At 40.6% G+C, this 10,741-nt stretch overlaps 1 protein-coding gene across 1 annotated transcript; it reads right to left on the minus strand.

Annotated features, from left to right (window-relative positions):
* Positions 1-767: 767 nt before the first annotated feature.
* On the minus strand, positions 768-10,228 carry RFK (riboflavin kinase). Its single transcript, XM_080667796.1, has 4 exons — positions 9,744-10,228; positions 8,629-8,780; positions 2,969-3,071; positions 768-2,257 (listed from the first exon to the last, which is right to left on the minus strand). The coding sequence occupies exons 1-4, from the start codon at positions 9,823-9,825 to the stop codon at positions 2,127-2,129; spliced, it is 468 nt and encodes a 155-aa protein (XP_080523922.1). The 5' UTR covers positions 9,826-10,228; the 3' UTR covers positions 768-2,126.
* Between the last annotated feature and the right edge of the window lie 513 nt (positions 10,229-10,741).

Here is a 10,741-nt window from a genome sequence, read left to right on the forward strand (position 1 = left end):
ATGTTTGTTTTCACCTTTATAACGCCACTGATAATTAAGGCTTCTTTCAAGTATGGGATTTCTAATATTAAATTACATCGCCTAAGTATTTTTAGAGAAATGAAAAAATACACTACATTGTTTGCTCTGGTCAATTCCTGGTCAGGGGCATGTACCTGGGTTGCAGGTTCGATTCACGGCTCTAGTCAAGCATCCAATGGATGCCCCTCTCATATCAATGTTTCTCTTCTCTCCTTTTCCTTCCACTCTCTTAAAAAAAAGGAAAAAATATCCTTGGGTGAGGATTAACAAAAAAAAAACACAAAAAAACCATTGTTTACCATGAATTTATCCATGCTTCCCCTTCTCCAACATTAACTTTAAATATTATAAACTAGAGGCCCAATGCATGAAATCAGGCCTTTCCCCTGGCTGCTGGCTTCTCTTGCAGCCCCGGCTTTGTCCGGAAGGTTGTCTGGTCTAATTAACATATTACACTCTTATTATAGATTCCTAATATTTTGGTTAAGATCAGTTCTCTGTGTAGATTAGGGAAATATGACTTGTAATACGTTATCTTTAAAATTACCTTCTATATACCTCTATCTCCATCCCAACCAAATCTGGTGCCAAAGTGAATAATACAATCAATGTACTGCTTCTGGGGCCAAAAGACTCTGTAATCAATCTCTTAAGTAGTAAAAGATTTTAACTTCCTGCCAATATAAACAAGTGTCCAGTGACCAAAAATCACTTCTTACTTGTTAGGAAGAAAAAAATGCATAGTATGAAGATTATGTAACTAAGACTTTATTTATACTTTACCCCCAAGCTACAAGCACTCTTATCATTAAATTACATTATGCATACACAATTATTAAGTTTGTTTGCTTAGGAACATACAATCACATTAAATATAACATAATTTTCTATTTCATAGCTTAATTGGCTCATAAACAGTTTCCCTAGGAGGAAAACCAAGTGTTTTGTGTTCTTTTAAGAGACTGGCATATATAAATGAAGTGCTACGTGTTCACTTAGACTTTGAGTAAACCTAAAGATGAAGCTTTTGGGGGTTTTCATATAGTGAAGGATGGAATGGTGGCGATAGATGCAATCCTTTGTAAGTCAGAGGATATTCTAAATGGGAAAAAATTGACATGTGATTGTTTAAAGGAAAAAATAATCTAAGTCAAGAAAAAATGTTGACTACTCTTAACAGTGCTATCTATAAAATACAAAAATGAAACCTACAAATTCAAAATACACTCATTTTAATGTCTTAAAAGACAGACCAAAAAAACTGGTAGGCAGAAAGAGTCCAGACCAATCATAACTGAGGCAAATGTTTAAAAAAAACACAAAAGCCCTGGCTGGTGTTGCTCAGTGGGTAGAGCCTTGGCCTGTGGACTGAAGGGTCCCGGGTTTGATTCCAGTCAAGGGCACATGCCAGGGGTTGTGGGCACATCCCCAGTGGGAGGTGTGCAGGAGGCAGCTGATCGATGTTTCTCTCTCATTGATGTTTCTAACTATCCCTCTAACTTCCTCTCTGTAAAAAAAAACAAAAAAAAAAAAAACATGATAATGATTTGACCTCTAATTTTCCATAAAGGAAATTAGTCATGACTAATTAAAATTTCACAGAGTATTCATGTTTGTAGTAATATTTTAATGCACAAAATATAAAAAATACAATGTATGAAATTTCCCTTAGGTTTATAATAAGCTATCAAACCTGTTTTAATAATTTACTTTTATAAGCCTTCTCTGTTTAGCAGCACATGCTATACAAGTACATACATGCTAGTCTTTTACTATAGTTTTCATTTCAAACTAGTGACTTGCCTTTTCACCTATAGCTTTATACATTTCATTTCCCTTATAAAACACTTGATATTTCTAGTGGTAAATTTTAGTCAACATATTACATAGAAAGAATCTGGATTTCTAAAATGATTATTTTTAGTACTGTAGCAAGATGGGTTTAATTGAACATGAAGCATAATAATAATTACATTGTGCTGTTTAAACTAAGTCACAGCTATAGGAAAATTTTTGGTTTTTCAAGTGTAACCAAGATGAAACTGCAGGTTTATGAGCAGTAAAATATTAGAGAACAATGAATGAATAAGTAAGATGATTTTTCATCAGTGGCCATTCATTATTTTGCTTTTCGGAACCTGGAAGAAATTGTCTTCTTTGAGTTTCAAATGTTCTGGTAAATCTAGTCGTTTCTTAGCTTCCTCAATATCACCTTGAATTGCTGAAATAAGTGACTCTGCAGAGAGAATATAGATAAAGACAATGAAAACTGCTGCTACACTTTCTACTACTCCTCTGTTCAACCTCTCCAAAATACTCCTCTAAAGGCTGGCTGTGTCAGAGAAATAGGGTAGTTGTCTAGTAATTGTTCTACCCATTCTTTCAGACTTAAGTAAAAAGTCAATAGTACACAAAAGATGTCTATTATTGCAATTTCTTAGAGAAAGGCATTAGCAACAGGTATATTGCAAATACCTTAACAGAACAAATATTCACTCTCAAATCTCTTCAGCATTTACACTTGTAAAAAAAAAAAAAAAACTACAATTAAAATCACCACACTATACTAAGATACTTGATACCAGTTATTTCAAATGCTTTGTTTTACACCAAGCATTGCAACACATGCATTATTCATTACAACTCATTCTTACTTGTTTTTAAAACTATGAAAAGGAAATAAAGGTTTATTAACTGCATACTGCTGGGTTTAATAATCTATGGTCCATCACTTACTATGTGACCCTGGGCAAATTATGTAACCTCTCTGCAGAATAATTCCTCATATGGTTGTTTTGAGGATAAAATGAGTTAAACCATGTAAGGCACTTAATACAGTGCCTGGCACATATTAAATGCTCAAATGTTATCTGTACTGCCAAGATCATTACTAGTAGAAGCAGAAGTAGCTGCAATAATACTTAAGATGATATAACAAAGAACTTACCTAAAGAATCAAAGTTCTTTTCTGGTCTGAGGTAGCCAGCAATGGCCACATTGAGGATTTCCCCATAGAAGTCCTCTTTGAAGGTATGCATGATATGAGTTTCCTACAGTCAAGAAATGTTTAGAAAAAAATTGTTACCATCACATTACAGAATAAAGCTGAAATTTGAAATACACGTATTAATAGTGGAGTAATTTAAATGAAACAATCAACCCTGGTTAGATCTTGGGTTAAAACTTAGAAATAGTTTTTCCTGAATTCTTCCACTATTCCCGTTCCTGGCCCTGGCCTTACATGTAAACATTAGTACTGAGTAATGAAGAAGTTACACCACAAATCTAGCATGATTTGCTGTTTATAGAAAAAATGCCATGTAGCAAAGTAATTAAGAGTCCTACCAAGGTGAAAAAACTGAGCAAAGACATCAAAGAGGGAATGATTTTAAAGTATTAAGAGATGTTACCACTAATAGAACTAGCTCTAAAGTTAACCAGGATACACAAAAATAAACTCAAAATGAATACAGGACTTAGAGAAAATAAACAAATGGGACTACATCAAAATAAAAAGCTTTTGCACAGCAAAAGAAACCATCAACAAAACAACAAGAAACCCCACTGTATGGGAGAACATATTTGCAAATGTTATCACTGATAAAGGTTTAATCTCCAACATCTACAGGCAGCTTATACAACTTAATAAAAGATAAATGATCCAATAAAAAAATGGGCAACGGACCTAAATAGAACCTTTTTGAAAGAAGACAGAAGGAAGGCCAAGAGACACATGAAAACATGCTCAAAGTCACTAATTATCCGAGAGATGCAAATCAAAACGACAATGCGATACCATCTCACACCTGTCAGAATGGCTATCATCAACAAATCAACAAAGGACAAGTGTTGGCGAGGATGCGGAGAAAAAGGAACCCTCGTGCACTGCTGGTAGGAATGCAGGCTGGTGCAGCCACTGTGGAGAACAGTATGAAGTTTCCTCAAAAAACTGAAAATGGAACTCCCATTTGACCCTGTAATCCCACTCCTGGGAATATATCCTAAGAAACTAGAAACACCAATCAGAAAGGATATATGCACCCCTATGTTCATAGCAGCACAATTTACAATAGCTAAGATTTGGAAACAGCCTAGGTGCCCGTCAGCAGATGAGTGGATCCGAAAACTATGGTACATCTACACAATGGAATACTATGCTGCCATAAAAAAGAAGGAATTATTACCATTTGTAGGCACCTGGATGGAATTAGAGAACATTATGCTAAGTGAAATAAGCCAGTCAATGAAAGAAAAATACCACATGATCTCACTCACTTGGGGATAATGAAAAACATATAAACTGATGAACAAAAAGATAGATACAGAGGCAGTAAAGCATCAAACAGACTGTCAAATTATAGCGGGAAGGTTAGGGATAGGTGGGGGAATTAAGTGATCAACTGAAGGACTTATATGCATGCATATAAGAGTAACCAACGGATGCAAAACATTGGGGGGTGAGGGCATGAGTGGGAGTGGGGTGGGGGGAGCAATGGTAAGATATGTACACATTTAATACCTTAATAAAAAAAAAAAAATTAAAAATAAATAAATAAATAAATAAAGTTAACCAGGATCCATGTGTCTCTAAGACACACTCATTTCAGAAACCTCTGAGGGCTATCAAAACTGAAGACTGTGGGGGGGGTAGAAGAGCCCAAGCAGGTTCCTGATCTAGGAATGGTGTAACAAATGGGCACAACATGTGTTGAAACAAAATAGTGCAGGTGGTAGAAGCTCTGGAAATCTGAATTTAGTAGGTGCCTATAAAAAAAAAAAAAAATCTGAGAGAAACCAAGATGGCGGCATAGGTAAACACCTAAACTGCTGCCTTGCACAACAATTTCAAAACTACAACTAAAAGACAAAACCGACATCATCCAGAACCACAGGAAGGCTGGTTGAGTGGAAATTCTACAACTAGAAGGAAAGAGAAAAGCACACTGAGACTCAGAGGAGCTGCAGAAGGCAGAGGTACCGTGCTGCGCGAGTGGGCAGGCAACGGAGTACGCGGCTGGCATTCTCAAGCGGGAGGGAGACAAAGCTCCCGACTGCACTGAACTCCAGTTCCGGGTGAGACTCTGGGGACCCAGCCTCATTCGGGAAGAAACTGGACTGTCTGGCAAGCAGGTGGAACTCGAGGGTGGCTTTCTCTCAGAGGTGCTTGCAGTGATTACCACAGGACACTGAGACACAGGGGCCTATTAGGGCAGGGCTGAGGGGAAACCAATGCTGTCTGCTCTGCCCTGAGAGTCCGCCCCATTCAAGCTGAGAACAGAGGCTTTTGCAAGTCTTGTCTCATAAGGGTGTCTCCAGCACAGAAGTTCTCCCATCGTAGACACAGCTGATCCTCACAGCCAATTGGCCTGGAGGTCAATTCCTCCCAGTGATACCAACAACAATCAAGGCTTAACTACAAGACTGTGCACACAGCCCACAAAGGGGTGCACCAAGAGTGTCCACCTCAGGTAACTGGGGAGGCTGAGCCATTCGCCCCTATAGGACACCTAGCACACAAAGCCACTTTATCAACTCAGGGAAGCAGCCAAAATGCGGAGACAAAGAAACAGATCACAAATTAAAGAAATGGAGAAAAGCAAAAAGACTGGATATAGAGTTCAAGGTTTTTCGAGTTCAAGGTTTTTCAAGAATTTTCTAGAAAAGGCCGATAAATTTAGCAAGACCCTCGAGGATATGAAAAAGGACCAACTAGAAATTAAGCATACACTGACTGAAATAAAAAATATTATACAGAGATCTAACAGCAAACTAGAGGATCACAAGAATTAAACCAAAGATTTGAAATACAAAGAAGCAAAAAAAACACTCAACCAGAAAAGAAAAAAGAAAAAAGAATCCAAAAATATAACGACAGTGTAAGGAGCCTCTGGGACAACTTCAAGCATACAAACATCAGAATTATGGGGTGTCAGAAGAAGAGAGAAAGCAAGATACTGAAAACCTATTTGAAGAAATAATGACAGAAAACTTCCCCCACCTGGTGAAAGATTTGCAAGTCCAGGAAGCGCAGAGAACCCCAAACAAAAGGAATCCAAAGAGGACCACACCAAGACACATCATAATTAAAATGCCTAAGAGCAAAAGACAAAGAGAGAATCTTAAAAGCAGCAAGAGAAAAACAGTTAATTACCTACAAGGGAGCACCCATACAATTGTCAGCGGATTTCTCAACAGAAACTATGCAGGCCAGATGGGAGTGACAAGAAATATTCAAAGTGATGAATAGCAAGAACCTACAACCAAGATTACTCTACCCAGCAAAGCTATTATTCAGAATTGAAGGGCAGATAAAGAGCTTCACAGACAAGAAAAAGCTAAAGGAGTTCATCACCACCAAACCAGTATTATATGAAAGGCTGAAGGGTATTCTTTAAGAAGAGGAAGAAGAAAAAGATAAAGATAAAAATTATGAACAAATACATATCAATAAGTGAATCTAAAAATCAAGTGAATAAAAAAAATCTGATGAACAGAATAAACTGGTAAATATAATAGAATCAGGGGCATAAAAAGGGAGTGGACTGACAATTCTCAGGGGGAAAGAGGTGTGGGGGTTTCGAGAAGAGACTGGACAAAAATCGTACACCTATGGATGAGGACAGTGGGGGTTGGGAGGTAAGGGCAGAGGGTGGGGTGGGAACCAGGTGGAGGGGAGCTATGGGGGAAAAAAGAGGAACAACTGTAATAATCTGAACAATAAAGATTTATTAAATTAAGACAAACAAAACAAATCTGAGCTCAAAAAGCAGAAAAAGCAATGTAAAGAGCAAGCAAATGCACAAGGCAGTTGAGGCTGGATTGGGATGGTGGCACTGGGAACGGAGAAGGTTACACAATTTAGAAACATGTAACTTGAGACTAGAAGTATATTTTGAAGTGTATGACTTAAGAAAATTTAATCTATAAAGTGATCCTTAAACCTGAAGCAGCTGTTACAAATCAGCTAAGTATTGCTAGGCTATTCATTAATAAAACTGAGATATAAGAGCAATTTATGCTTAATATAAAAATGTCCTACCTGAAAGAAATCAAAGACAAAAATCTGCGTAACTCTTACCAAACATAACAAGTTCACCCTGCACTTAAAATAATTCAGACCAAAAACGAAAGGAAATTTGCACATACATTTTTCTATTAAGGTAAATTTTTTTTTCTTATATAAAACTAGAGTCCGGATGCACGAAATTCATTCAAGAATCTCCCTCCCCTGGATGCCTGCAACTGGCTTCCCTCGGGCACCCGGGACTGGGCCTCCCTCGAAGCCTCAGCTTCCTCCGGAAGGGGAAGGTTGTCCAGTCTAAGTAGCATATTACCCTTTTATTATTATAGATAATCTAGTCTCTCATAATGTTTTGAGTTTGTTTGGGTGGGGGCAGGGTCATGATCCTTTCAGGACATTAATATGGGCTCTCTCCAAGTGTCCCTAAGACTCTGCATGCAAATTAATGGTATTTATGGATTTTATAAAGCCCATTTAAAAAAGAGAGACCTGATTTAAACAATTTTTGAAAAGAAAATATGGATATTAGAAACTTTTCTTAAAGCTCTTATTAGAGCTTTGGTTTTGTTAGGTAACTAAATTGTTTGTTTATACAAGAGTTGAACTTAAGCAAGGAAGTTCTGTAGCAAGAGCACCAAGTTAAAGTCTCAGGTCACACATTTGGCTTTTAAAAGGATATCTTAACCTCTCTGGAGCTCAGTTTTCTCATCTGTAATTGAGGGATGAGTTAGAAGACATAGGTGCTTCATGGCTTTGAACTAATAAATTTGAATTGCCTCCTTTCTTTTCAGTAAAATTTGAACCAAAAGGAAACTAAGATATGTAAGAGCTTGACACTATTTTAAGAGAAACAGCAAAAATGTCCACTTTCCCTAAATTTATATACAGATTCAATGCTATGCTAATCAAAATCTTAGGGGGTTTTTTTGTGTTTTTTTTTTTTTTTATGACAGAAACTGAGGAACAAATAACCAGAGACATAGAAGCATGGAACAGACTGAGGAATCTAAGAGGGGGGTAGGAGGGAGGGGAGACAGGCAGGAAGAGATTAACCAAAGAGTTTATATGCATATATGCATAACCTATGGACACAGGCATGTGAAAGCCTGGGGGGGGGGAGGGTGAAGGGTGAAATCGGGTGTCACTGGGGGGAAAAAGGGGACATCTGTAATACTTTTACAATCAAATTTTTTAAAGCAATAAGGCATTTAGAAAACAAAGAGTAAAATAGCTTAAGTCCTTTCTTATCAGTAAGTACTTTAAATGCAAATAGATTAAACTCTCCAATCAAAAGGCAGAGATTAGCAGAATGATTAAAAAGATAAAAAGAGTCAACTATACACTTACGAGATTCACTTTAGATCCAGAGACAAAGATTTAAAATGAAAGGGAAAGTTAACTACATTCAAATAGTAACTAAGTACTTCACTTTTAAATCCTTCAAGTGTGATGCCAAAAACTTAGAATTTAAACTATGTTGTGATTACCACTGTTGTAGTCCATACCTCTCTATATGTATATCTAATACTGCATATTGCTCTAAATTATCATCTCATTTTCAGTTACAGAGTGAAATACATTCTTACCATGGACTTTTTCGTGTTCTTGTAGTATGGGTTCCATCCTATGCTCACCACCATCTTATGGACTTCTCCAGTTCCCACACTGGCCCATCCATAATAAATGCCAGTGGATACATCAGCGGGAAGATTATCTACCACTTGTTCAGGAAAGTTCGCTTAAAAACAGAAGTAAATATTATGAGTGTTTAAGAGTTCCACAACCTTTATAAAAATTGTACCCAAACCTAATCTAAATAATTAAGTTCAAAAGATTCCTAGGGCTTTTCCTATGGATCAATCCTATCATTTCATATATTTTTTCATTTTGTTTTTTAATTCTTTATTGTTTAAAGTATTACATATGTCTCCTTTTCCCCCCATTGACCTCTCCCCGGCAGTTCGCACCCCCGTCTGTGTCCATGGCTTCTGCTTATATGCATGCATACAAGTCCTTTGGTTGATCTCTTACCGCCCCCATCCCCCCAGCCCCAACCCCTCTCCCTCTGAGGTTGAATGAATTTCTCCTCTTTAGGTGGCTAGGTTAGGAACAGGCAACACATTACTCTTTGGAGGCAGAAGGAAACAAGTGCATGAACTGCTGGAATTTTTAGACCTGGTCTTTTGGAATCACTTGAAATCCACATATCTCTAATCAGACTGCTTTCATAGGTCTGGGGGCAGCTCTGATTAAAACGAATGTAAACAGACAAAAAAGATGTTTCTCATCCAGCTGCCTATGTTATCACTGGACACAATCTAATAGTAGACTTAAAATAACCCTACAATTGGCTTGAGAATTTAACAATCTGCCCCAATTACCTTTCCTAACGGGCAAGGCTCCTGCCATGCTTGGCAGCTCTATCACAACAGGATATAGAAGCGGCAAAGGGGGACCCCAAAGCTCAGCTCCTGCTTCCTGCCCTCTCCACCCCTCAAGCCAGGTGTCTGGAGAACGCGAAGCCACGGGCCAGGACCTGCTCCCTCAGCCCCACTAAAGACCCTCCGCCTAAACAGCGCGGGAATCGGCAGAGGGGAGGGTGTCACCTCCGTCCGCAGCCCCACGACCCTGCCGCGAGCCCCGACTGACATCCCGCCCCCACGTGACCGGTCTTGGCGGCTCCGCGCCCTCCCGCGCTCACCGGTGGGGATGCCCAGCTGCTTGGAGCCGCGGCCAAAGCCCCGCACGACTTCGCCGCGGCAGAAGTACGGCAGGTTCTTCATGACGCCGTCCGCTCGGGACTCGGGCTGCGGCCCAGTCCTCAGGTCCGGAGGAGCCGCCGTGGAGGTGGTGCCCGGACCCCCGGACCAGCCGGGGGACGCGGGCGGGAGTTCGGCCGGCGGGCCGGGCGGGAGCACAACGGGCCGGGAGACGCCGAGGACACACCGCGGCAAGTCCCTCCGGCTGCTGACCCAACAGAAGCTGCCTGGCGACTGGGACGCTGTGTCTCTGCCTCGGGAGCGGCGGGGACGGCCGGAATAAATGCGATGGTGGGCGTGGAGTGCGGTGGGGGCGGGCCTTCGTGGAGGGACCCCCCAACCAATCGAGCGCCACGCGCCTGCGCAGATTCACGGTCCAGAGAAGCGGAGCGCCTCCGGCTTCCGTAGCCCCGCCCACCGCGAACCCGCCTCCGTCTTGGCCCCGCCCCCGCCATGGCCCCGCCTCCAGGCCGTGCGCTGCTTCTGGGAATTTTCCACGCCCAGGCCCTTCGAATTGCGGCGGGCACCCCGTTTTGTCAGCCCGGCGGCTTTGAAGGCACCATTCTGGGACGTAGTACCAAGTGGTGTTTTTTTTCCCTTCCTCGTTTTTATTAAAATCCTAACACCAAATAGAAACATTCTTTAGGTCCTCGGCAACCACTAGATTGCTTGTCATTCGCCACTCATCCCGCTCTTAAACATTTGTTAAAGTTCCAAAATTCCAGGTCAGAGATCACCTCTTCACAGAGGCCTTTCCTGCCTGCCTGCCTGCCCTAAGTGGCCTCCATTTGACCATGGTCTGAAGTTCAAACAGAATGTGAGCTCCAGCCCTAGCCGGTTTGGCTCAGTGGATGGAGCGTCCGCCTGCAGACGGAAGGGTCCCAGGTTAGATTCCAGTCAAGGGCACATGCCTGAGTTGAGGGCTTGAACCCTGGTAGGG

The sequence above is a fragment of the Plecotus auritus genome (genome assembly GCF_963455305.1).
Source record: "Plecotus auritus genome assembly, chromosome: 5".
NCBI lineage: Eukaryota > Metazoa > Chordata > Mammalia > Chiroptera > Vespertilionidae > Plecotus > Plecotus auritus.

Excerpts from the sequence above, each read along its gene's own strand:
- RFK (XM_080667796.1), bottom strand. The coding sequence starts at position 9,825 with ATGAAGAACCTGCCGTACTTCTGCCGCGGCGAAGTCGTGCGGGGCTTT. Across the intron at positions 8,781-9,743 it reads GCAGCTGGGCATCCCCACCG|CGAACTTTCCTGAACAAGTG; the intron begins GTGAGCGCGGGA and ends TCTGTTTTTAAG. Across the intron at positions 2,258-2,968 it reads AAAGAACTTTGATTCTTTAG|AGTCACTTATTTCAGCAATT; the intron begins GTAAGTTCTTTG and ends TTCTCTCTGCAG.